The sequence below is a fragment of the Dermacentor andersoni genome, chromosome 7 (assembly GCF_023375885.2).
Source record: "Dermacentor andersoni chromosome 7, qqDerAnde1_hic_scaffold, whole genome shotgun sequence".
In the NCBI taxonomy this organism is placed as follows: domain Eukaryota; kingdom Metazoa; phylum Arthropoda; class Arachnida; order Ixodida; family Ixodidae; genus Dermacentor; species Dermacentor andersoni.
The window spans coordinates 108308952-108336205 of record NC_092820.1 but is presented as its reverse complement, the minus strand read 5'-3'; the positions used below and the strand labels follow the sequence as shown (position 1 = coordinate 108336205).

At 47.1% G+C, this 27254-nt stretch overlaps 1 protein-coding gene across 1 annotated transcript; it reads left to right on the top strand.

The window, feature by feature from the left end:
• The first annotated feature begins 1399 nt into the window (after nt 1–1399).
• Nucleotides 1400–26274, top strand: LOC126534635 (monocarboxylate transporter 14-like). Its single transcript, XM_055072545.1, has 5 exons — nt 1400–1494; nt 9212–9446; nt 15547–15690; nt 18203–19183; nt 20135–26274. Exons 2-5 carry the CDS (start codon nt 9224–9226, stop codon nt 20302–20304), a joined length of 1518 nt encoding a protein of 505 aa, XP_054928520.1. The 5' UTR covers nt 1400–1494; nt 9212–9223; the 3' UTR covers nt 20305–26274.
• The last annotated feature ends 980 nt before the right edge of the window (nt 26275–27254 follow it).

Genomic DNA, 27254 nt, shown 5'->3' with positions numbered 1-27254 from the left:
TCTCATTCATAACGGAACATACAGAGCCCGCATTGCAGAATGGCCAAGCGGAGGGTTACCCTGGTAAACCTCTCTGCCTTTCATTTCTTACTTTTTCTTTCTCTCTCAGCGTACGTGACTTGTTTTTCCCCGATCTGACAAGCAATGCCAAGGGGAGGGGGGGGGGGGGAGGAGAGGAAGAAAAATCTCAGACATCTAGTTGCGTGTAAATTGAACCCTTGAATATAAGTGCGGCTCAAAGCAACTTAATATATTGCTACAGACGACCACTGTAGTGAAGTCACTGCCACGTTTGGCGGAATGCTCGATGTGCAGCGTTTCCTTAGCAATCAGCGAAAGAAACCTTCTTTCCTTTGTCGCAATGGTTCCCGACAATAAGTAACGTAATCACCTGCTTTGGGATATGGTAATTCATTCAGTTCCCTCTTTCTTTTTTTGAAACAGCGTGGCGTGATATGGTAAATCAGTATTTAACTACTCTGTATTTAAAAAAATTAAATTATGGGGTTTTACGTGCCAAAACCACTTTCTGATTATGAGGCACGCCGTAGTGGAGGACTCCGGAAATTTTGACCACCTGGGGTTCTTTAACGTGCACCTAAATCTAAGTACACGGGTGTTTTCGCATTTCGCCTCCATCGAAATGCGGCCGCCGTGGCCGGGATTCGATCCCGCGACCTCGTGCTCAGCTGCCCAACACCATAGCCACTGAGCAACCACGGCGGGTTACTCTGTATTTGTCAGCACTGACTAAAGCTTGCAGGAAGTAACCATCAGCACTGACTTAAAAAAGAAATTTACAAACGATCGTCCTACTGACTCTCTCTCAACGGAGCCCGGAGGGTGTTATAAAACTATGCAACTCTCACACGCTCATGGACATTCCTTATAGTTGGTGACAGAAGTTTAAATTGCTTAGGTTTTCAGTTTCAATTTACTATTCGTTCATAACAATTGGTTACAAGAAATGTTGTACAGACAAGCGAAATGGTACACGGACAAGTTTTGCGGAATAGAGCTGGAGCCTTGGCAAAAGAGGAACACTGACTTTTAGGTGGCAGTACTGGCGCGAACGCACGCGTACGCACGAAAGCGGCTGGGTCCATCCGGTGCTCGCCGTACGTCGTACCGGCGACCGCACGTGCATGTTATCCTATGGCCTGCGCCGGTTACACATCGTCTTGTTTTGTCTGAACGCGTTTCCCCGTGTGTGGCAACCACGCTCGCATGTTCTATTTTTTTTTTCTTCGGCGCGCCCGATAAGGCGTCTTGTTGACGATTCATTTGTTGCCACTCCACAGGGGGCTGCTATCGCGAGCCCTTGGCTTCCGTTCTAATCAAAGCGGCACACAGCAGCGTATAGAGGAGCTTGTTGGATGATCCGTACCCTCTTACTTGCCTGCTAGACATAAAAGGAGAACGAACCTTCGTTGAGACCACTCGTTCCTTACTCGCTGCTGCAGTGTTCACCCGTCCGCCGCCTCCTACGATCAGGTAACTCCAATATCAGCAATATGTAACGACACGATCAGCGTGGTGTTGGATTGGCCTGGTTGGTTTGCCCACCCTAAACACTTCTTTTTTATGCTCTGTGGGTTTTATCTCGTCTCCGGAGGATAATGGTCAGCGACGCCTTGCGCGCAATTCCTTCGTTTAGCTCTGCGCTCTCGGCGCTTTCCTGTCAGGAAGGCTGTGTCCATAGAGTTTCTCACTACATTACCTAGAGGGAAATCTGGCGCTGCTGCGCTGTGGTATGCATGGGAATGCCGGTATGTTGTGACTTCGGATTGACATCGTTCTCGGAGAGACAGGACACCTTGAAGACGCGCTTGGCAAGTACCGTTCTGTCTGTCACAATGATTCATTTTCTACTAAAACAGCGCGTAAAAAGCTGTATTAGCTTTATTATTACGCGAAAACATGTTTTGTTTAACTATGAAAACTTGTTATTACGTGTACGACTATATGTTACGTAAAAAGTATCAGCGGGCCGTTAAAGTTGTACAGACGACAAGGTTCGCGCTCGCTTTGAAACAGTTGGTCGTCTGTTCTTGCTTTTCTTCGCTTGGTCATGCATTGTGGGTGAGTAAAGATGTATTATGCGTGAATGGAAACATTTCATTAAGATTTTACTTTGAGGACGCGTTATTTGTGTAGCCATATCCACGGTTTAGACGAAGCCTCTTACAACACCAGCCAACACGAGCCTCGCAGGCACATATACCGTCATTGCCATGACGGCACGGCGCCCCCTTAAGAAACTCCCATAGACGGTGGCGCCAGATTTCCCTCTAGGTATTATAGTGAGAAACTCTATGGCTGTGCACATGTCACGCCGATGCGCGCGTGCCGTTCGTGCCCAGAACGTACCGGCTACGCATGCATCCTTAGAGAGAGGAAGTGCAGGCGATATAGATTATTATTTTTTTACAGGGACAAGACAAGCCGAAAAGGGCGCAGTTTTTTCTGAGGGTGTACTGCGGACACCATGGATGATGCCAACTGTAGGAAAAGGATGACGCAGGAACTGTAATCGCAAGCGCGTAGGGATTGCTTGGCGGTTCGGAAGGGCGTTGCGACGTGGTGAGGGCGCAGTCAGCTATACCGACCACTGCGCTGCCTGCCTGGCTGAGTGCCCTGCAGTGACAGCTCTCCCGAAGTTCCGACGGGAGCGAGCTCGCTTCTGCGAAGCTGCATTTCCTCACATTTCCGATGCCCGTCAGCTGACCGGAAGCTCTTCTTGCGAAACGCGTAAACAAAGCCTTTAGTCGTCGGTAAGAGCCCGCGCCGCCTTCTACACGAATCTCGTAGCGTGCGCTGTTGGCAGCATGATGAAATCAAATCGACTGATAGATAGGCATGCGTAGTTTCGTGCTGGTTTAACATTCGAGTTACGAGTGACGCGGAAGTGGAAACCCTTATGGCTGGGAGCTGGGCGAGTTCGTGGGGCTCATGCCCGTATGCAATCCCTCAGATTTGCGTCATCAAGTACCATATTTGGCGCATAGAATATACTCTACGCGTTTTGGTACAGGTACAGATTGCATACCGTAAATGCTTTAAGCTCCGAGGGTAACTGAGTAACGAAAAAAAAATTTGAAGGAAAAGAAATGGACCGTTTGCTGCTGATGAAACTCACCTTGCAGGGGAAATAAATTTTGCACTTGATTTTCGTCCGCTGTTCTCGGACAATAAGGATCCGTCATGATGGATGGTGCCGCGCTACTAAGCCCGATGGCGCGGAAACAGATCGTGCCCGCGGCGGTTTCTCATTCAGCTTCACATCGTCGCCGCCAGAATCCCGCGCTGTCAATTTCACCTATTTTTGGAAGCCGATCCTCACCTCACCCTTTCCATGGCGAAGGGGAGGGCGGATGAGGGCGAGGGCGTCCTTGTGAGAGTCTGCTTGTAAGTTGGCCGAACGGAACTGGCTAGCGGCACTGGTGAATTAGTGCAGGAACTCCCCACTGGGAGTTGTCTTATAATGCATAGGCATTCTTCCCAGTCACTCGCATATAGTCACTATATATATAGTCATAAGCATCAATCTCAGCAGTCATACGTTGTCACAAGGCATTCTCATATATACCCCCATAAGATCGATGTACAGTTATGGACCGCATCGTGTCACGCGCTACAGACAGCCGTACGGACAGATTTTCTGAGTGCAATAGCCCTAGAATGCATGCGCATTAAAACTATCCAGCTAAAAGTGGATCCGTTTTGAGTAAAGTGGGCAATGCTCTATGCGGCTGACCAGGTTTGGAACCTTCGGAAATGTAGACTGTGGTGTCCTTTAATGCTGTATTGCTACAAGGCAAGCCACGCGCGTGTGTTTCGGGATCAGGGGAGTGACTGACGTTCGAGATTACTTTTGTGGTATGGGCACTTTCCTATTCTATCAAGCGTTAAGAAAATAACGGTGCTCAGTATCGCCGGCATTTATTTTTTAACAATGCTGGTATTTTTCTCTTCGCTCCATCGCTTCTGGCCAACTTTGATTTCGTTCAGCTGTTTCAACCATCAGTTCTGTCCCAGTGTCGAAGTGTCCTTCACTTGCCCTCTCGTCATTATTAAGTACTGCCAGAGTTCGCAGTCACCTTTCAAACCACTTTCTGAAAAATAGCGGTGGTAGCTTGTAGCTGATAAATATCAAATTTACACCTCTTTTTCGACGAAAAGTCGCAGACAGCTAGTGAGTGCGAAGAGTATCGTGAACGGAGGGGCGGGGGGGTAGGGCTCCATTGTTTTGTTAGCTATAATATAAAGCAAACAGGCAATGAAGACAGGGAAAACATAGGAAAAAAATACTGTTCTGTTCATTTTAAACGTGCAGCTAATAAGGAAGAAGAAAATCAGAGTGGATGATAAGGCGACGCGGTGCCGGTAAAAGCCGAACCCCCATCTTCCGCATCTGGGAGAGACGCCTAATTCTGGCAAGGTGTACAGGTGCCCCAGAAAGTAACCGGAACACGCGAGCGGTGGCCGTGCCACATCTCCATGTACTATAGGAGTAGCAGTGCATACTGTATGGAATGCGCGAACGTTATTTGCGATGGTCGTGCGATATGCGCGGCTCCGGCGAAGGAGCGTTTCTTCCAACGGTCGGCGCTAGGGGAGCTTGTCGAGTTCGCTGCAACTATTTATCAGTGGCAAAGAGTTCCCGCGAGGACCGTTCGCTCGATAAACGCACGGCGCCGATCACTGTCCGCTGTTGGTTTCTTTGGAAACGCGATGATTGTCGCGGTGATATCACCACTGTTTACGTCAACGGCACGAAAATTAATGGTTTCTGCAAGCGCACAAAGGTTCCCCTAGCGTCGACCGCTGGAACTAGCGCTCCTTCGCATGAGCCGTTAATCAGGCCGGATTTAAAAGCGTACCAAAGGCACCGCAGGTTTTCTTTTCGCGTGTTACGTAGCTCCTGATAACGCTGCTAGCGCAGGGAGATGCAGATCGGCCAGCGTTTACTTTTGGGGTAAATGAACATTCTTAATCTCATCGCGAACAGCGACGCCGAAACGTTACCCATGACTGCCAGAAACGCCTCACCTTCAGCATCACCGTCACGGCCGTCTTCGTCGGGGTTATCGCCGTTAGTGGAGGTCCTAATAAAAACTGCAATCAGCACGAAAGAGCTCACGGCGTTTGGCTACTTGCATATATAAAGGAAATATCGCTCAAGTTTTAAAGCGAATCCTCCCAGACTTTCCTGACCGTGGCTGCTCCCATGGTGCTGGTGCTGTCTTTCCGCATAGCTAGGAGGAGGAGGGAAAGAGATAAGCAGAAGGCAGGGAGGTTAACCAGAATAACGTCCGGTTGGCTACCTTACACTGGGGGAATGGGAAAGGGGGAAAACAAAGATAACAGGGAGAGAGAGGAGGGAAGGAAAGAAGGAGATTGCGGTGAGTTCGCTGACGTGTGCGGCCTTACAGAAATTGCATTAATAGTCACAAATGGTCGCACAAGCCCGTCGTCCTTAAGAAGCACAAAAGTGCCTTCACCGCTTTATGGGCCGACGGGCGATAGCAGTAAAGCACATACCCAAGCGGGGGATTGGCCAAGAAGCGGGCGACGCATATGAAATAAATAAGAATAAGTTAAGAAACATGAGATCAGATAATAGCTGCTACATGGCGTAAAACGGTTTCCTTCACCCAAAAATAAACGAAGAAATGAAGTGGGCGAATTCGTAGCATGTCACTACCCGTTTCGCGAAATCTTTGCTTCACATAGATTCTAAAGTCTGCATTGGATATGTCGCAACGTCTCGTTGAGATTTGTACGGAATGGTCTGGAGTCCGGTATACTTGTTACGTGATTTCCGCACAAATTTTACGAAAAGAAGAACGCACACAGAATCGATAATTCGATCAATTGCCAGAGGAAAAAAAAAACCAATACAAACGATTGCTCCGCTTTTGTCCTCCAGCTGTGCGTAAGCTAGCATACGTAATATATTCATACGAGCAAAGTTTCAATGCGCCTTGGCCGTCTGGAACTCCCTTCAAGGTTACCTAATTAGTTGCCTTTAATCCATAGAAAACCACGCTTCACGCTCCATTGCCTCACAGCACCACCATCATCATAGTGTTACTGACATTCAGTTATTCTTGGATCTTCCCGCGGTCTAGCTCACCTTCATCAGGTCAGTCGAGTCTGCATGCCTCATTTGGCGTATTAGCATTTTCCTGACTTAGATAATTATTTTTTCTTTTCTCCAATATGGATATCGTGACAGTTTTTAATCCCCTAAGTATGCAGCGCCTACGCATGCGAAAACAAATTATTTTCATTAGTCATGTCTACTTGTTGTCCCATTTGACTGGAATTGATTGTACCGGCATGACATTGCTAATTAGCGCACCCACAAGAAGTTCAAACACTTTGTTAATGACCAGTTCAAATGATGACCTCGCATACTATATTTGTACTCTATATTACGTTGTTCGTGCCATTTTGTTTCCGTATTTAAAGCCTTTACCTCCATGTATTTCGTGTTTGATACTCTTGCGACTACATTCTTGTGTTATGTTACTTGCTCCCCGCATATGTAATTTCTTTCACGGGGTATTTATGAGTTAAGTAAGTGATTACGGCTGCTGACCAAGAAACGGTAGATGCTTTAGAATACCTGTGCGATGTCGCAGTGCAATTGACCAGAGCCCAGCGAAGCTCTTTGGAGATGTCATTGTCGTGTGAGAATCCCTCGAGTGTCGTGTTTATTATCCCAGAGTTTTGTGCAACCCCCCCCCCCCCCCCCCCCCCGCCCCTTACGTCTCTTACATCTCAGCGCCATATGCGTCATGCGTTATCTTTAGAGGAGACCGTGCCCCCGTCACTCTCCTAGCCGTCTGGACACTTTCACTTCCGCCACGCGCGTTGTTCACGTGGTTTCTAATCATCTGAGCTGATAAACCATGAGCTGCCGCCAGCGATCAGAGCACAACCCTTTGTTTATCTAACTGCATTTGTTATCTCTGATGCTGTAAAGACAGTGTTCGATGGTGACGTCTGCTTGTCGAGGGATTATACATACGCGCGGGAAGTTTCAGCTCGGAGTGTTTACTCTACCTTAGAGCAACAGTTTTACAGCAAACTTAGTTCCGCAACAGGTTTCGAAAGGCAGCGGTGAGGGCGAGCATACTGAGGCGGGTACTGTAACAAATATCAATCAACGAACAGCCGTCGCAAAATCGATTTAGCTTTCAAACATAATTATTAGGAGTTATAATATAAAACGCCACCCCGCGTGTACTTCACTCGAATAGAAAATTTCGCTGCGTGGTTCATATTTAGCCAGCAATCTTTAATTATTTTACGGCATGTCTCGTTTCACTGGGTCCACATTGGAAGTTAACTATCGGGGAACTATTAATCGTAATGAGCAATAGGTACAACAGAAGGCCGCTGGGCTGATGTATGCGGACGATGTAGTGCTACTGGCGGACAATGCAAGATATATACAGAGACTTGCGAACACAAGTGACCAAGCAGCGCCGAATCTAGGCCATTTGTTTAGTACAGAGAGATCAATAATTATGATTTTTAGTGAATAGACGAGTGATGACGTGGTATCAATTCAAAGGAAGTGAAGCAATAGAAATACATGGGTGTATACATGAACGAAAAAAAAGAGGCCTACTCAAGGGTCCACTAAGATAAACTAAAAGTTAAAGGGAAGCGAAACTTAGCAATAATAAAACATAAAGCGCTTTGGGCCTACAATAAATACGAGGTGGTGCGAGGAATCTTAAAAAGTGTAATGGCACCAGAGCTAGCGTTCGCAAATGCAATTCTGGGCTGTCAGTCAGAAATCCCCTTGGGGTTGGAGGTTAACGAGAGGGCGGTGGGCCGACTCGCTTTGGGGGCCTACGAAAAAAACACAAATTATGCAGTGCAAGGTGAACTGGGCTGGACATCTTTTGAAGCCAGAGAAGCATAAAGGAAGGTTAGTGTTGAAGGAAAATCAAGGAACATGGATGAAAAGAAATAGCAGGCGAAAGTGCACAAACATCTGCACCTTAAAAGCGTGCCCCGGGAATGCAGGCAGAGGTCAAGAAAGTTGGCACCGAAGTACAGGTTAATTGACAGTGTAAGGAGAGAACCAGGAGTCTTAAAACAGAAATTGAGAGAAACAGGGTCAGTAAACAGAGACAGCGTGAAGAATAGAAACAGGAAAGACCACAGATATATGAAAGAACGGGAAGAAAGAAATTAGAAAAGAACATCTGTACGATAACACAAAAACGGTGCCTTGCTGTCTGATGCCCGAGCTAGCCGCCTGAGGGCAAAAACATATCGGGGCAATTATGCGCCACAGAATAAGGCGGATGTGTGCTCCAAAAAGAAAAAAAAATAAGGGACTGGAAACGATTCGGCACATGGTAATTGAATGCCAAAATAAGAAGCGCTGGGATTCAAAGAAGATGGAACTAGTCAGCAGTCGAGAAAAGTAAGAGACGAATAGAGTATTCGTGCAAAAAAGGAAGGACAATATTAACTGAAACGGAATCATTCCAAGTGTACAGGTAATGGTGCAACATAATCATAGAGTTTGAAAATACGAAAGTTACGATTGAGATGAAATAGGCAAATTGGTATGTAGTGATAGATGTAGTAAAACCTGAATAAGTTAAGCTGGCTGGGTGACTGTTTGCCCTGGCCCTACTTCTAAAGGGTTGCCAATCATCATCATCATTATCATCATCCTGCTCACGCGAGATAAAAAGGTACGCAAGTGTATTGGTGAAAAAAAATGCAGAGAAAAGATTGATAGATCCGGAGCCGTTACAGGCACAGGTAGGTTTGCAATATAGAGCGAGGTTTTCTTGAAGAGAGACAAGATCGCGAAGTGATAGGCACAATGCTAGGCTGCGATATATGGAGTAAAACCTGATCAGCTCAAGCAGGCTAGGCGACTATTAGTCGCCGCTGTGCTTCGTAGGGGATGTCAATGTAATTGATCGCCATCATCATGTTAATCACCGTGGTCTATGTTAATACTGTACGTTAATGCTCACATGTCATTGCCCGTAGAACGCAATGATTGTAGATTTTTTTTTAGAAGATACCGTAAGCGGATGGTCGTGAGCTTGGTAATGCTTGGCCGCATGCGCTCTTATCCATTCTTTAGTCGTTTCGCTGGCTTCCCACGATCCTGGTACCGTGCGGCTAATGACATCCACTCAATATCCATTCATCTGTATAGGAAGCCGCCCGAATGGCTCGCAGTGAGGCGTCCTTGCGGTCGGACCCGCACTTCGGCCTGGACTCCCGCTGGAGCTGGGTGACGGCGGCGTTCCTCAGCTGGTTGCTATGCGGCGCCATGATGGCGCAGCAGTCGGCAGGCGTGCTCTTCTTCGGCATCGTCGACACCTACGGCGTCAGCAGGGAGGAGGCGTCCTGGCCTCTCGTGCTCAGCTCCAGCGTCGTTTGCCTCACAGGTGGGAATTATGGCGAACGCGGCGCCGTCTGCAAGTAAACGCAGTTGGCCGCGGGGCTAGTTGGTTGCTCGCTCCGTGATTTCTTCGGCAGGTGCCATATTGCTGAGACTGGACGGCGCCCGAATGATAGCGCTTAGAGAGTACCACACGCACGCGGAAGCAATAGCGTGCAGGGCGGGAGATCTTGCGGATCACGGTGGGAGAGGTAGCCCTTTTTTGTGAAAGCGGGGGCGCGATGGCAGACCGTTGTGTGGAGACTTACTCAGTTCGCGCTCAGTTTCGCCTCCAGCGATCTTCGATCGCGCCCCTGGTGGTCAAAATTAATTCGAAGTTCCCACTACGACGTGCCTTGTAACTAGATCGTGGCTTTCGCACGCGAAATCCCAGATCGTTACTTTTTGAGTCATGAAGTGTACCTTTGTACAGAAAAAAAAAAGAGAAATCAAATCCTACAAGAGTAAACGTTCATCAGCGTGATATTCGATTAAATAGAAACTGGTTTGGTATATTACACACAACTGAAGAATGCACTATACAAACTGAAACCGATCTATACGTGGGCTCTCATCAGCACCTGAATGATTTGTCTTCGAGGCGAAATTAGCATCGAAAAAGAATGGGATCGCTGCATGAGCACTACGTACGCTTTCATCACAAAGAAGGAAAGAGGGTATATTACAGTAAGAGAACGAGCGCCCCCGCATGCGCGGTTGTAATACTCTGTTTTATGGATCTCGCTTTGTAGCTCAGTGCTATCATTTGAGCACCGCTGTTCGTGGCGCCTGCGTATGCTTCGTTGCGTCCGGTCTAATTTCGCGCTGTTAGCGCGAACTACGAGGGGCGATGTTTAGCTCGTCCGCTACGTCTTCGGCGCCACAACGCCCATTATAGCCCTCCATATTGATACAATTTTAGTGTTAATTTGCGGACAATTTTCCGGACGTTATGTGCCACTCACCGAGTGTGTGAGTCACATGCATGTTTTATTATCGTGTTGTTGTGCACACTCCCCACCCATTTTGTAGTCATTTTCCTCTCCCTCTAAATCGCTGCCATGCTTTTCACGCACTATTCTTTTATCTGCGTATTGTTTTTCTTCTGGAGCCGGCAGGCGTTATGCCCGTCCTTGTGGAAATTGCCAGCTGGCTCTTTCCCTATTCTCTTGGATTGTTTTGTCTGTGTGAGAGCCAAATAAATACCATGTTTGTTACGCTAAGGCTGAAGCCTCAAAATTTTTATTTAGACGAGGGAAACCTAACGCCAAGTCCATAGTTGTATTTTTAGTGTGCTGAAGGGAGTTTTCAGTTGTGACTAGTTTAGCAACGCGATTACTAATGAAAAAAAAAAAGAAAAAGAAAAAAAGAAAGACGCAGGCAAGTTCACGACGAGAACAGAGGACTTGAACTTGTCCGCCTTTTTTGCCCCTTATATTTTGTACTAACGCTCTTTCAGTGTCTAGTTTTCACACGTTAACCTTGCTTTCATTCTATTTTTTCGGAAAATGGCCCAGCTTTTATTAGCCTCAATGGTAATGCTTGTGAAGCAGTGAAATAAAAGAAAGTAAATGAGAGGGAGCTTAACCAGAGGTTATCTGCTGTTGGCAACACGGACAGGGTAAGGGTGTAAAAAGGCACGCAAAATGACAGAAAAGAAAGAAGACAAAAGGGAAGCAAAAAGATGGGGGGGGGGGAAGGGAATGAACAGTATAAGAGTAAATCTATGTTGGTGCCTTGCGTGTACAACATGCTCGTAGCGTCGATACGGTTGCATCGTTGTTTGAAAGGCTGGCGATGGCAATAACTGCGTACGACTGTCGGCACCGTTTCCAAGGTGCCAGCTGAATGCACGCATTGTTACGAAGTCAAACGTTGTGTGCGGTCGCTGTTTTAAGTTGATACGTGTTCAGTGAAGCGCGAAGGAGATAAGGCGAGATGCGTTAACAGGCCAAGGATTCGCATTACCGAGGCAGCTTCACTTGCAGGGCGAGGTCGCCGAATAGCGTCGGCACTTTCTTCTTTCCCAGTTACGCCGCAAACGCGCTGTATAAGGGGGAGACTGCTGCGGCCGAATAGAGGAGGTTGATAGCCTGACTGGCCGAACGACAAAGAAAGGCAGAAGGGCTTCTTGCTGACGGATGAGAAGTATTGCGCGAGATCGGTTGTTCTTTGAATGGTGGAAATAGCAGAAAAATACGTGATGGGAACGAGATCAGTCGACGAAGCCTAAAGGAAAGCGGGCATAGAATGTAGTACTCTCGGCAGAACAAACACAGGACCAATCGGAGACCGCTGGGAGGGGCCTTCGTGTTGTGCTGGATATACAATAGGTTGTTGTTGTGATTGTTGTCATTGTTCTTCTTGCTGCTGGTGCTGTTAATGACGACGATAACGATGATGACGAAAGGAAAGGAAGTATTTTGCGGACGAAGTGTTTCCTTGAGCTATACGTACAAAAAACGGTTTCAGTTGCCCTCTACGTCCGTTTTCTATACGTTACAGATTATTATTTTTTTCTTGCTTATGACACGCTCATCGACCTTGCCTCCGGGTGCCTTGAAAATGAACGCAGTTGTCGCCCAACTTGCCAGCGTTCCCATTTCTTAATATTCAGGATGCATTTGGTCGATACCGCGTCTGCACATTGTGCGTGATCTGAGAGTATACGTTGACAAAAAATTTATCGCGGGAGCATTCGTCTTCAGTAAATGTCAAAATATAAAAGAAATTGCTTTCTTTCTGTTGTCTTTTTGTAATCGATCACTAGTTCTCGTTTATTGTCGCAAAATGGGCCGCCAGCAAAAATTAGCAGCGTGCGCTGCTTGTTACTGCCTCAGAAGCACGCGCACTCCCGTTCACGCTGTTTCGTGAAACCAGCTATCCAGGTCATTCACCTCACCATTTCCCTCTCGTGTGGACACGGTGAGCTTTGGCCCACCGCTTCGCCGCTGCTCGGACCTTGGTTTGTCGCCAAAGGAGAAGAAAGGGAGCGCAAGTGCGCGGCCGTGGCCTCCGAGATGGGGCGAGAACGCGCGCTTCCAGATCTCGAAGGCCGTGGTGTGGTGAGGGGTTATGATGACGTCGTAGAGGAATGCGCAGCGGTGCAGGCCAGTTCAGTATTATGCTGGCCATCGAAAACGTTTCCCACTTTGAAGCTGTCGTGAAGTGGTTAATCAAATGCTATAACTTCTAAGATTTCAATACTGTTTCTTTGGCGTGAAGGAAAATGGCGCCTGCATATGCGTTCTCTCGCGCACCCGTTTTACGAGATAACTACAAGTGTTATACAGGGTGCCCCCCTTTACTTGAGCCAAGAATTTAAATATAAATGGCGCGTCGGAAGCGTATTGAACCGAACGCATACTATTCGCAATACCTATAGTAACTCAGACAGCTTTTGTTTTCTCCATAACACACTACTTGATTAAGTTTAGTTTAATTGAAGGTGCTCTACAAATCTGCGTATCATACTTCAGGTCCTCAGCCAATAATTAAAAATTTGGGTAATGAAACCTGATTAATAAGTGAGTTATGGGGAAAACAAAAAAATGTCGGAGTTACTATAGGCTATTGCGAATAGTATGCGTTCGGTTTAATTCGCTTGCGACGCGCCTTTCACCTATAAATTCTTGGTTCAAGTTATGTGGGACGCCATATATATTGGCACGTGTACTTGTTTGTCTATATCGGGCGACACGTTTCACCGCCTAACATATGTTATCGCACAGCGCAGGACGCGCCTGCATGTATAGGAAGTTTCTGGAATGTTATCAATGCTTCCGTCCGCTGTCTGTGACCGAACCTTGTGTAATCTGATCGCATGTGTGCGCGACGCGAATGATGTAGAACTTTGTGGAAGGCACGCGGGTCCCAGCGATTACTCTGGAACATTCGACGACTGATGTATAAAAGCCGACGCCCTTGACCCGCTGATCAGATTTTCGACGATCGTGACAATATATATTGGTAATGTTTCTGAACTTCTTATTATGTATTTTAAGTGTGTCCCCTGCTTCTCGGCCACTCCCCCGCGGCGCGTGTGTGCCGTAGTATGTGATTTGTCATCATCACCAACACGCAGCGCTCATTTCAAAGAGGTCTTATGGCGTTGGCACGATTGAAGCACGCGTGCGATTGTTACCTAACGGTTGCAAAAGTAGGCATAGAAAAACTTGTAAAAGAAATTGTCCTCTTGATGGCGTATATTTGCTGTTACGAGGATATCTAGGTATAATTTGTTTTATCACCGAGTAATTTCATAGAAAAGAAGGCCAGCAGCCTGAACAACTATAACGGTAGTAAAGATGTTAGTGCTGTCTTGCGTGCAAGCTATTCGACAAAATGCAAAGTAGCACCCGGCAAGCAGCCCCGGTAAGGCAAATACGGGAGGCTTCGCAATGAAAGAGTGGCTTTAAAAAAATTCACCTCCATTTTAGGGGTAAATTCGGGAGGAATGCGTCAGCATTAGGTTGCACCTCTTCTAGGTCCTAGATTTATTATTTAAACCGCGTTCACCACATTGTAAATTGTTGCTCACGACCTCACTGGGCACATCCCTGACGTTTGAAGTTTATTTGTAGCCAAAAAGAAAACAAGCATACGTTTTCACAAGCCTCTTTAAGAAGTGAAGTGCAATTCACGTTTGTCGGGAGCAGACCACACTCAGTTGCACTATATATATATATATATATATATGCAGTACAAATGACATATAATAAGAAATGTCAAACATGTGTCGAGTGAACTCGTCAACTCGTGAGTGAACTCGTGGTGGCGCTGGCTAACACTCCCCGGCTTAGTTCTAAAAGTAAAAGATAAATACCTCAGAAAGTGGATTGGAAAACCGCGCCGCGGTAATGCGAAGACGTGGGTTCGTATCCCACCTGCGGCAGTTGATTTTTCATCCACTTCCATTTCCATGAATTTATCATGTGTTTAATTCAATTAATAAGTACGAGCAATTTAACCTATCTTGTCCGTGGCGTCTTTGTTGGCTTCTTATTATGTGATTAATACAAATCGGACCCCTCGGTTCCCTCTTTCTTCATATATATATATATATATATATATATATATATATATAAATTTTCTTGCTTGGACACTCCTAAAGCCAACGCATTAAAAGTAAACCAATAAAGATCACCATTGCTGAGGCTGCTGATTCAGAGTCCTTTCCTCAAAGTTCACGTGGCCGCCTTTTAGGCGCTCACAAGTAATCATCAGCGACAGGAGCCCCTCGTTTATAGGTCACTTTTGTTTGATTTAAAAACGAATAACTGTGCCTACGTTGAGCACCTTTCTTATCTAATTGGCGAGGACCACGCTCAAGTGGAGCGGGTTTCGATGAGGCCGAGCCAGCGCAGTGAAAATATATAACCGGATGAGGAGGGTGGAGCCGGCGTCGGCGATTGGTCCGCTTCCCGTTTCTTAGCTTGCCGTGGCTAGGCGAACATCGCAGCGGCGTGCAACGGTAGGTTGAGAATACGGCTTGAACAGATCCCCAGCAAATAACAGTAGGCAAAGCGATGCCGTATACGTGCCGAAAGGGCTTGATAATGTTATACTGGCACGGAAAAGATATAAATTACACGTAAATAGATTCATGTTCCCCGGCAGCTGCGAACAGCCAGTGCCTGGACGATCGGCAGGCACTCATCTTTTAATCCTTTCGGAACGGGGCAGTTTCCGTCTATTCAGAAACAAATACAGTTTTGTTCGGTATACGCGTACACGTCATTTGGACATGGCGAGTTCTTGCGGTTTTGTGGCGTAGCGTGACAGGAAGGCAAAGCGGTCGCGGCCCGAAAAGGTTTGGCTAATAGCGGAGGGCTAACGGCCAAAAAAAAAAGCGTCGAATCTTATGATTATCTTTTTTTTGTTTGGTCTAATCATGACTTATCAGCGCGTACACGTTAAACTAGGTGGGAATCTACCGCGGTTTTCGTGACTTGGCATGACAGACAGTCGAAGTGGCGGTCCATGGCCCAAAAATGTTTTGAGCATTCGTGGAGGGCTGATTGCAGTATTGGAATAGAAAAGTCTGCAGTATCTTTACGTTATAGCGCCCCAGTTTACGCTTCACCGTGTATCCGCTTCCTTTGCAGGCCCCGTCGTTGGATACCTCTGCCGGCGTTTCTCCTGTCAACCGGTGCTGCTGTTCTTCTCTCTCGCCTCAGGCATCTCAGTCTGCGTCTGCTTCTTTGCAAACGGTGTCCTCTTCCTCACAGTCGTCCTGGGATTCGTGCATGGTAAGGAGATTGCAACCACCTGAGAAACGTCACGCAATTGGTTTGAAATACTGGCGTGTAGTTAGGGCTGTAAGGATATCGAAAGTTGTAGACGTGCAGTGACCAACCTCGTGTGCGTATGGCCAGTCTCGTGTGGAGCAGAAGCAGAAGGCATACGCAACAAACAGAGGGCAGTCAACTCTTAGCATAATTCGAGCTCTCAAGGAACAACTTTCATTGTCGTGCAAGGCTTCGTCAATATACAGCGGACGTGTTCTCAGTAATGGGGACTTGTTTGTTTACAACTACTGTCACCCGTTGTTGTTTCGGTCATAAATTTTATTTATTTATGTTCTTTTTCTTGAGAGGATCTTGTAGCGTAGGCCCGTGGAAAAGAACATTTGTTTTGATGGCTTACTAATATTTGCTGCGCAAATTAGCAATTTCCGAATAAATGAAACGGACAAGTAGGAAGCGTGCTTATTCCGTGGTATTCAGGTGGACGCCAATTGGACCCACGGTGCCCTACGAAGAATGACAATTTCAACTAATGTGAGCACGCATAGTTATTAATCAGCGTTATAGTCATCTGCCATATAACTTTTTTCAATTCGTAGCAGCAGGGTACCGGAATGTATGACTTAACCATTTTTTTTTCACGCGCCCACCTTCTGGCATAACTAAAAACTTGTGGTGTTCGCTTGGCGAAACTTCCGAATCGAACCAATAACAATATTCAAGAAAAAAAAAGAATAATCAAATACGGAATCGGACATCGAATTTTTTCTAATCATTTAAAAAAGTGAAACATGAATATTGCCCGGAGTCCTCTTTCCAAAAGCAAAAAAAAAAAGGAATCGGGTGTGTGTAGATTGTCCCATCCGTGTAATACCGATCAAATTTAGAAGTCTGGGCAATTAGATGAGCTCGTGAATTATAAGGAGAACTAGTTTCAATTGTTTGAAGTAGTGTGCTAATGACAGTAACTAAACAAGGAAACAGCCACGTTTCCAGCTGCGTGTGCAGCCGACTGCAAAAGTTTAAGGAGCAGAGGTGCCGCTAAAATTCCTTTTTTACTTCTTCGACGCTTAGGTATAATGGCTGAAACGAAGTGGTACTGCGTGCGTGCGCCATTTGGGCCAATGTCATGCATTACTGAAATTTCACGTACCACGTACGGCTGTGCTAGAAGAAATTTATATTTTTTTTCGGATGCCGTTGTCACTATAGTTTTGCACTGCACTGATAATTGTTTAATTTGCTGGAGCGAAGTGCGATACTACAACAACGCACGTTGTTTTACGAGGAATACGAACGCAGTGTCATTAGCCGAATAATGAAGCGGAACACATACGTAAACAGGCTACCTAAAAGCGAGCCATTCTTATTGAATGGTTGGGAATTATTGAGCCAAAGTTATCTGCACCATGCATTCGCTCAGAGACTGGTACCCCTGCGCACCAAACGCAGCAATATCCTGCGGCAGAGTCATTCGGAACAGTCCTCCCGCCCATCGTCCTGTCTCTCTCAAAGCTCCCAATATAAGGGTTCGGGTCCATTAAATACTGGAAGGGAACGAGTATTCGAAAACCTCAAATACTTAAATCCCGAATTAAATACGAATCGGACAGCAGAAACAATTTGATTCATATTCGAAACTTCGAATATTCGCGTGCCTCTACTAGGAATTCTTCACCACCAGTAATTCACTCCCTCCAGGATACCCTGTCCCCCAACTTATTACAAATTACGTAGATTACATACGACATACATTAAATACATGCATTGCGTATATTACGTACGAAATTACACATATTCTTTCCTGCTCCGTTTATCTTACTATGAGTTCAACTTTGATTGGCGCATCCTGTTACTTTTTCGCGTTAAAGCTAAGACGGGGCTGAGAGCCCTACATACGCAACAGCTATTTCATGAACACTCGATCCTGTCATAGGGACTTCTCACAGCGCCACGGCAGTCCTGTTACGCGCTTTTAACACGAATGACTGCACGGAAATCGCCCACGGCAGCAAATCCAAGCGTCAGGCCATGCCACCTTAACATATCATTCGTGTTGTTTCTGCATTTCGAACAGATTAAAAACAAATGCCTACGACAGATACACGTCAGACAACTGACGCGTATTTCTGAAAGAAGGCGAAAAATACCTGCCTGCGAAATCGGAACCTCCAAGTATACCTAATTAAAAAAAGTCATTATTCAACTTCTAAATTACTCGGCACGCACGCTGTAACTGAGAAATTAGAGCCTAGCTGTACTTGATGTCATGTCCGCTTAGGAGAAATCCTGAAGATTCGCACCACTTTCGAGATAACCATCGCTCATTGAATGCGATAACTGTTATTATATAACTCAACAATCTGTCCGAAGCGCAAGTCCATCAGCTCGGAACTGCGTGCCAACTTGAACAGCAATGCGTTTTATGCTTGGCCACCGCGCTCTGTGTGTGTGCGTGTCTGCAACTCCACTGCGCGAGACTCGACGACCTTCTCCGCGTGCCTCTCTCTCGCAGGAGCCGCGGTGTCGGGCGTCTTCGTCGGCGTCCAGGTGCTGGTGTCGCAGCACTTCGAGAAGCGGCGCGCCACCGCGTGCAGCCTCATGTTCACCGTGTGCGGCCTCAACATGTTCTTCGCCGCGCCGCTCGTGGACCTGTTCCGCGTCACGTACGGCATAAAGGGCGCCTTCCTGCTGCTCGGCGGCCTCATCCTGAACGCCTGCCCCGCCGTCATCGTGGTGCGAAACCCCACCTGGATGCAGGTCAGGGACCCCCCTACCGTCGGCAAGAAGGACGAGACCTTCCCGAAGGACAAGACGTCGGCGGAAGCTCCCCTGCTGACTTTATATTCCGAAAGTCGGGAACGCGCTTCCGAGGAGAAAAAAGCCGCTCTGGAAAGCAAAACAGAGCTGGCGCCACCCAAGGCGTCCGTGGGCACTAATTACGCGAGGAACCTCAGGAACTTTTGCTCGATCCTCCGCTACACGGCCTCCGTGAAACAAGCGCAAGAGGGGGTTTTGCAGGACGTAACCGCCAACGCGAGACGGTTTGCGACGCTCCGATTTGCGCTGGACGCGCTCTCCTTCTCCGTAATAATCTTCGGACTGACAACGTTTTTCATGCTGTACGTGGACATCGCCACCGACAGAGGCGTCGTCCCATCTCGAGCGGCCTTCCTCGTGTACGCCTTCGCGGCCGGCGACCTGGTCTGCAGGGCGCTGAGTGGCGTCGTCATCGACTCGGGTCTCTTGACACTGGACTCTGTGATGCTCTTCGGGTACGTTCTTCAAGCCGCTGGCTTCGAGCTGTTCGTCTGGCTCAGAACTTTCCCCACGATGCTGGTGTGCTCGGCGCTCATAGGAATCAGCAACGGATTCCGGCATTCGCTGCAAGCGCCGCTGCTCGTTAGGGACTTCGGAATAGAACAGCTGCCCGTAATGATGGGCGGCCTGTCTTTCTGCAATGGTCTGCTGCTCTTGACGAGGCCGATGCTGGTGGGTGAGTACGCCGCACTCCTACGCAACGTCTAGCACCTATAAGCGAGCGGTTTGCTTGTGTTGACGGAATTAGGTGAAGAAAGAAACAACTGTTTACCGAACTAGTAAGAGTCAAAGCACAAGACATGACTGCTTTCTCACAGCATGTATAAAATCATCTTTTTTTTTCACATTAAGCTTTGTGTGAGGTAAGCGCTTCTCCATGTTGCTTTTCGTCCTGTCTTCTCTTGCGCTTTTACGATAATTGGTATATTGAAAACAAACTAGTTCAAACTGCCACCATTCTATATTTACTGGAGTTTCATCCAAAAAAAAAAAGAAAGGTGACCAAAAGAAAAAGAAAAGTGCGTTGGCGCGGCTAGCAACTGCTCCACACCAGTTCCTTAGAGCAAAAGCTGGGCGAGTAAGTCAACACCAGTTCTGCTGATAAGAAAACGTGCATCGTGCCATTTGCGGACCAAACGAGCTAACCTATCAAGAAAGAATTCAAATAACCGTGCGTATTCTATAAAGGTTATTGTTGTTTGAAATGTTAATTCCAATGACGTAATCGATTATAGCGTTTATCTTGCGTAAGGGTTGACCGAAATGAGACAGTAATTCACTTAGCGCTGCTTAGAAATGGTCGCAGTTCTGGCAAGTTGTAGTTGTAGTTGTTGTAAATGTTACACGCTTTTCGCTAGCTTATTGAAATGAAGTAGAGGGTAAATTTTCTTTTATACGAAGAACATTTGTGCTTTGTACTCAGTCGTATTTGTGATTGTATCTTGTCTCTTGCCGGTAGCCCTGCTTTGTTTTCCTCTGTTGTCTCCCGTTGTGAAACACTCGATGCGGCTACGAAGCACGCCCGTGCCCTCTTTCACCTTTCTTGTACGTGACTTTGCTATCGCGAGCATTAAGGACGATCTGCCAGAATGCTCCCTTCATAAGTTGCTCGCGTCTTCACTTCCAGGTTACTACCGGGATCAGCAGGGATCCTACGATGGCCTCCTTCACATCGCGGGTGCCGTGAACGCCGCCTTTTGCTTCCTGTGGGCGATAAGAATATTTAGCGAACGTAGACGCCAGTGGTCCCGATGCGGGCCCTCCAAACAGCACCAAGAGGAGCTTGGCTTGTCTTGAGCGTCAACGCAGAAGAGAGCGGTGGTTTAAACAGCTCGCTTCGTCGATTGTGGGCTTCCAGTCAAGAGGAGAATCGACCCCGACTGCTCGAGATTGCGAGACGCGTCGTGGAGTGCTGACAGAAGAGCACGTGCACTCTTCTCCTCGTGACGGCTTCGAACGCGAGATGCTCGGGGTATCGGGAGACAAACACTGCAGGAAAGGGGTGGTGCGCGCCAGCGCAAGAGACTTGTCGCCTTGCGTCGGGCCGCTGACACCGGTATTTGTGAGGCGGAGCCCCAATCGTCGCCGTTTGGAACAGTGTATATATGGCTTCCTATATCGCTAATCCCAGAAACTTGGGACAAAGAGAGACGGAAATCGAGACTCTTTTTTGTGCGTCTCGTCTTCTCTGCCTTTCGTTCCAAGTTTATGCATTTAGCGCTAGAAAAGATGTCGTAGCAACAAAGGCCGGTACTAAAGTCTGGCAAAATGCATGTATGGCTTGACTCACTTTGGTCAACGCAAACAGGGCACCTAGTAGGTGCGGCTTGACTTGTTTTACTCGAGGGCTTCGTTAGTGCTCGTTTGATATCTTGGTCACGTTTCAGTTCGCATTATTTTCTTATTGATTCCGTAAGGCTGTTGTATAAATGTTAGGCATGCTACATAAAAGTGACACCTCTGTTTTCAAATAGAGAGAAAAAGCTGGTGCAACTGGAAGAAATTGCGATGACCACGTGATGCCAGTGATTTGACGACGAAGGATATTCCGGCCTTTCGATGCCCGGCAGAAATAGAGGCTTAAAATGCGCGCGTGCGCGAAGCGTGGGTTTAGCTACCCGAAGTTGGGGCTCACCAGCGCGCTGTGATCGGCGTGACAGAAGGACAATGTGTGGTGGGCAGTTGGGCAGCCAATAGATGAACTCACAGAAGAGGGACAACGCGGGAATGTGGCGTCGACAGGATGGGAGCGATGAGGCAGGTTCTTTCTTCCAGGAACGATACGCTAAGTGAATTCGTCATGACGCCGAATATTTGAGCACTGTTTCGTGTGAATATTGTATTCTTTCATTGTGCGCGAATATATTTTTCTCAGAAATCTCAAGTTGCTTCAGGTAGATGAAAATAGACTTTTTTTTTTAGAAAAAGAAAAATAAGTTGCGAAGAACTTGCTCCGCACGGGTAGCTTAGATAAATTCAAGAGGAATGACAGTTTGAGTTATTACGTATTACTTATGGGTATGGGTCTTTACGTACACGAACGTGGCAATACCGAAGCTGGAAACCAAAGGTGGCGAAAAGAATTAATCTTACTGTCGATTCAGGCAAAATATCAGAAAAAAGTCGAAGGTGTGGCTAAGGTAATTAGGAATCGTTAGCGAAAACTCACCAACATCCGTGATATTGCCAGGATATAACTTCTCTTCCACGGGCTGTTTTTGCTGTTGAAATTAGTAGTCCGGCACGTCTTATGCGGTCATGGAGGTATGTGCCTAAAAAAGGCTAGAACAATTAGGCAAATGAAGAGACTAGGCGGAAAGCTGGTGGCAGAAAAGAAGGCTTTAAATGAGCGTGTGTTTGAGTGGATATTAAAGTGGAATTGAGCGACAGTAATGTAGATGAAAGAGTGTTCGAAGAAAGAAGATAACTTGTAATGAACGGCATGTTAAAGGTGGGAAACTTTGGGCGTCAGATATGTGAGCACGTGTAAAATCGCAACCAGGTTCGCAACAAAGTGCTAAAATAAAATAAAGATGGTTATTTTTGCACCAGCCACAACTGAACCGGAACGTAACTCGGGAGTGAAACCGAAAAAGAAAAAAGATATCGTTTTTCGGTACGCGTGAGGTACTTTCTCTGGAGGTTTTAATCCTTGCGTTGCCTGAACTTGTGGCTTAACAGTGTTACGTCATTTGTAAATTAAGACGGGCTTGCTATTACTTAACATGTGCTGGCGCCGTTATTGTGGTTGTCAGCGTGGGGTTCAGAAAACAGCCATCTTAGAAATGCACTCGTGAGCGTTTGACACTGTCAGCCGTCAAATAGCTCTGCGATCCTGGGAGACCAGCATGATCGCTGGAATGAAGAAGCATTAGATAGCTAGGACGTTGGTTTTGGTCACACTAGTGCGTAAATTGTAGTAGATGAGATGGAAATCACGTATTGCTTCTGAGGTGTTGTTCTACAATATAACTTTTGTTTTGACTTCTTGCGACACGAAGAGCAACGCACGTACCTAATCATTGTTTTTTTTTCACTCTTTCCGTGTATCCCACGTGCGCCATCGATTTTCGTAACAAACGAATTTGGGCCATTTTCCTGTAGTCAGTCATAGGTAACGCAGACGCACATGAACCGTTGGAAATTGGCTTGAACCGTTACATTTCTTTTCCTCAGGATTTGAAGCGGATATGAACAGCTTTTGACAAACGAAAGCGAGAGCCACAAAAAAAAAAAAAAAGAAAAGAAAAGAAAGAACCTTTCGGTTTGGCACTCTGACCAGGACATTGTCGTCTTTTTTTGCATTGGCCCTTTCATGGTTTCGGTGTGACCACTACTGCATTTCGATTTCGTCTAGAGCAGAAAACGCCATTACTGACAATGGCAGATCTCGTTCGCGATAGATGTCCAAGAGGCAGCAGACAACCCTGGAATGTCGACCTATCGCCGATCGTCACACTAAAGTTTGGTCAAGGCCTTCTTGAGGTTTCTGCGTTCCAGTGACCTATATTAGATTACACATAGATACGCCCGGTGTGCTCCAGCACACACAATGCACGTGCACAAACACACAAATGCACGCACGCGCAGACGCAAGCTCCCGCACTTCCGTTTTATGCACGACTGCGTTCTTTCTTCGATGTTCTTTCCGTCTTTCTATCCGCCTTACCTTTACACTAGTATAAGGCAGCAAACTTGAACCTGTTTCGATTAACCTCCCTGCTCTTCGCATCTCATTTTCTTCTTTCACTCGGTGTCCAAGAAGTAAATGGGCTCTGCATGGGTGCTTCACACTGGAGCTAGGAATGCTTTCTTTTCTTGCAGATGCCGCTCCTTCTTTCGAGTTAAGAAGCATTTCTTCTATCGTAGACAAATCGTTATGCCTATTTGGTTCGTACATATCTTAGCCCCTCCTTTCCGTCTCTCAACAATAGAGAAATGACATAAACACTGAGAAAACAAACGTGTACTGATGCCATGACCTGTGGGAATCGATGTTACCCGAAGCATTTTGCAGCTAGCTGGCTATCCAGCGTCATTTATGGTACCACAAAGCATTACAATATGGACCAATGCGTTTGTGTAAGGCGAGTAGTCGTATGCATGACGCGAGCTTGTGTGAGACAGCAGGCCACTACGGCGACGAGGTCGGTAGCACTGTAGCTCCGCACTAGTAGCTCCGTACTGCATTGGGGATATTAATGATAACACGTGACAAGAAGCCGGCGGAAATTTGCAGGGCTAGCTTACGAAATGCCTTGTCCGCTCTCGCTCTGCTGTTCGCCTAACGCCAATGCAGCTGCCTTCGTCGTCGCGCCAAGAGTACGATCTGGACAAGTGTCTTGACTTAGCAGGAGGAGGGGGCTCTTTGAGCTCATTGGTGATACGGGCGCTATAACGTAAAGCTATACAGAAGTTTTCTACTCCACTTCTGCAATCAGCCCTCCATGATTGGTCAAGAAATTTTCGGGGCACCGCCACTTCGCCTCTCTCTCATGCGACATCACGAAAACCACGAAAACGCCCCCATCTGATATGATGTGTGCACATGGATTATGCGTGATTAGACCGGACGAAAGAAAAAAAAATAATTATTTCTCGTTCGACGCCTTTTTCGACATAATACTCTGCCATTGATCAAACGTTTTCTGGCTGCGCCCACTTCGCATGTTTGTCACGCGACGTCACAAAACCACGAAATGTCGTAGCGACAAAGTGACGTGTGCGTGTTAAAGACGCATTAATATGCCGAACAAAACTGATTTCTTTTCTGAATAGCCGGAAGCTGCCCGGTTAATAAAGGGATAGAAGATGGCTGCCCGCCGATCACTCAGGCACTCGCTATTCGGAGCGGCCGCGGAGCCTGGTTTCATTTGCGTATGATAAACCTTTTTTCGTGGCAGCATAACGTTATCGAGCCCTTTCGGCACCTTGACGACGTCGCTCTGCCAACTCTTTGCTGAGGATCCGTTCTGGCGGCATTGTTAACGTTCCGTTGCACACCGCCGCGATTTTCGAGGAATCACCGCAAACTAAGCAAGGGGAAGCGGATCAACCACTGACGCCGGTACCACTTTCTTCATCCGCTTATCTACTTTCACTGCGATAGCTCGGCCCCATCGAAACTCGCTCCACTTGAGCGTGCTCTTTGCCTCGTGCCAGCGAGTTCGATAAGAAAATCTACTCAATGTAGGCAATCCTATTCACTTTGAAAGCAAAGAAGCGACCTCCTATAAGCGAGGAGCGCGTTTGATTGGGCTTTTCAAACAACGCTGCGGGTTACCGCCCGATGCTTGCGTAAGTGGTCACGCAAATTTATGCCAGCAGATTCGAATAATAACAGATAAAAAAAAACAGATTGGAATAGCTTTACGTTATAGGGCCCACAGTGAGGGTCGTTGTTCTATCTACGTCCTCGTTAACCTCGGCGATTTACGCTCACGATAAATGTCGCAAACTCCATGCTCCGGCGAAGCAACGTTACAACCTACTGCGTTGCGACCTGGGTGGATCCAAAAAGCACTGCTATCTAACAAAGCGTCGTAGATGGCTTGCTGCCGCGAGAATAGAATGGGAGCAACGAAACGCTGTATAACCGAATTGTTGTTACGCAACGTGACTCGAGCTGAGACCATGGCAAGATTGACTGTTACTGGCGCGTTTAATTTCTGTGTCCGTTGCCCAATAGAAATTGGTTCGCGCGTCCGTGATGTCGCTTGTGCTACGCTACGTGCCGCACTTGCGAAATCGTCTACGAAAAAAGAAATGAAAGAAAACAGCTGCGATGGCTTTGTGCTGCTAAGTCAGAGGTCGCGGGATCGATTCAGGGCCGCGTCGGCCGCATTTCGATGGGGGCGAAACGCATAAACCCAGAACCCCGGCTGGTAAAAGTTGTCTTTACGCTTGCACTGCGGCGTGTCTTCTAATCATGTTGTGGTTTTGCCAAAGCACAGATTGAATTCAGTTTGAATTCTGAAAGGTTTAGTTCCCGTCGGCGCGAGATGAGTATGCGTGCGATGGTTATCTAATTGCTAGAGCAGTGGACTCTTTGTGTTGGTAGACCGAGGTTTAGTGTCAGCAACTCTTTTCAGCTAAACCTCCCGGACTTTCGTGACAGTGGTTGCGGCCTTTTTGCCTGATGGGCGTCTGCCTCGCGTCGACTAGCACGTGCGCTCGAGATCACGTTCGCCTGAAAGCATGCGCGCATGCGCACCAGTTTCCATTAGGCTATGAACGGAAGTATGGAATGGTAAAAAAAAAAAGGAAATGATGCGTAACCGTATCCCTGTCTTTCGCGTCCTACTTCTTTCGGCATACGTCTGTCCTCGCCGTTCTTCTCGCGACAAACGTCACCTTCGTGACGTCACGCCACTTTCCGTCGATCTCTCGCAGTGTTTAGTGAAGTCGCAGCGCGAATTCGCACTGAGTGGCCTTTTGCTCATTCCTGTTCATTTTTACTCGCGTTGCTTATTTCGGCCTATATTGTGAGTTGTGCAGCGCACGAACATTGCAGCGGATTGACGTTGCAGCTGGTGCGGTGCATAAACATAAACATTTCACGAGATTACACGTTGCACAGGTGAAAATAAAGACGACTGTGCGTGTCGCATTTAGTTTTCCAGCATTTAAGCGACCGCTTCACGAAAGCTTTGCGCCGTACAGGCTCCAACATGATGTGCATTGAATGTGGATAATTATTTTGTGTAAACTTAAGATGCCCGAAACGATGTGAACAGGTGTGCTCCGCATTAAAAGAAACGTCATCTAGTCGGTGTCTTGATTTTCTTTTTTCTTTCGTATGGGCTGTATTTCTTGATTCTGTTCTTGCGTACTATTGGAGCGTTAGCATCGGCTACAGGCTATACACGCGATGTAATGTACGCCTGCTCTTATTTCTTTTGGCGTGAAGCCCACATGCACAATGCGCGGCTGTATGCTGTCATCCCAACGTGCTTGGACACGCCAACCTTACACATCGCTATGCACCCCACAGACCAGAATTCAAACAACATTCGCCTGCAACTCAACTAGGTGACCAGTGTTCAAGGGCCCCAGTTCTGTTCTCCCTGGGTGGCCTCGGTTTGCCCTGAGCCTATTACAGCTGACATAAATTCGAATTTGTCAACGGGAAGGAATCACGCACTACCCACAGTAGCACTCCTGGCATTGAGCAGTAGGCTCGGACGCGTCGTGGAAAAAATGCTACTAAGGTAAGGACGCCACGTTACCGCATATTACTGGCTGTTTGTCGCCAGTCACAGTAAGCAACGGTATTGTCAAGTGCAGCTGGAATTTTTTTGTCAGGCATTTAATGCCAACTTATCTATACAGAGCGTTTGAAATCTTCAACACTCTATTGCTAATGAGAAGCAAATAATGCGCAGCTGATGCGCAGGTTGCAACTGGTGCGCTTGCACCGCCGTATAGCTCGACAAACGGCGCATCGTCGCAGTCTCCACGTGACCAGCACATCCGGTAAGAGAAAGCGTTCAGGCACGCGGTGGCCGCTCGCGAGAAATCCAACGCGCAGGCTTGTCTCCTCGATAGGGCCGCCACTACAGCCACGCTTGTATGCGACAGGGTTGCCAGGTCCAAAAAAAGTTAGAAGTGGCCAAAAGTACAAAAGGGGAAAAAAAAGGAAACACCTCCCCCTCCACCTTATACTGAAAGAAACGTTACCAAGCTGCGGCAATCGGCAGCCATACAAAGAAAGAAAAATGATATGCAGACCCAACGAACGTCCTGGA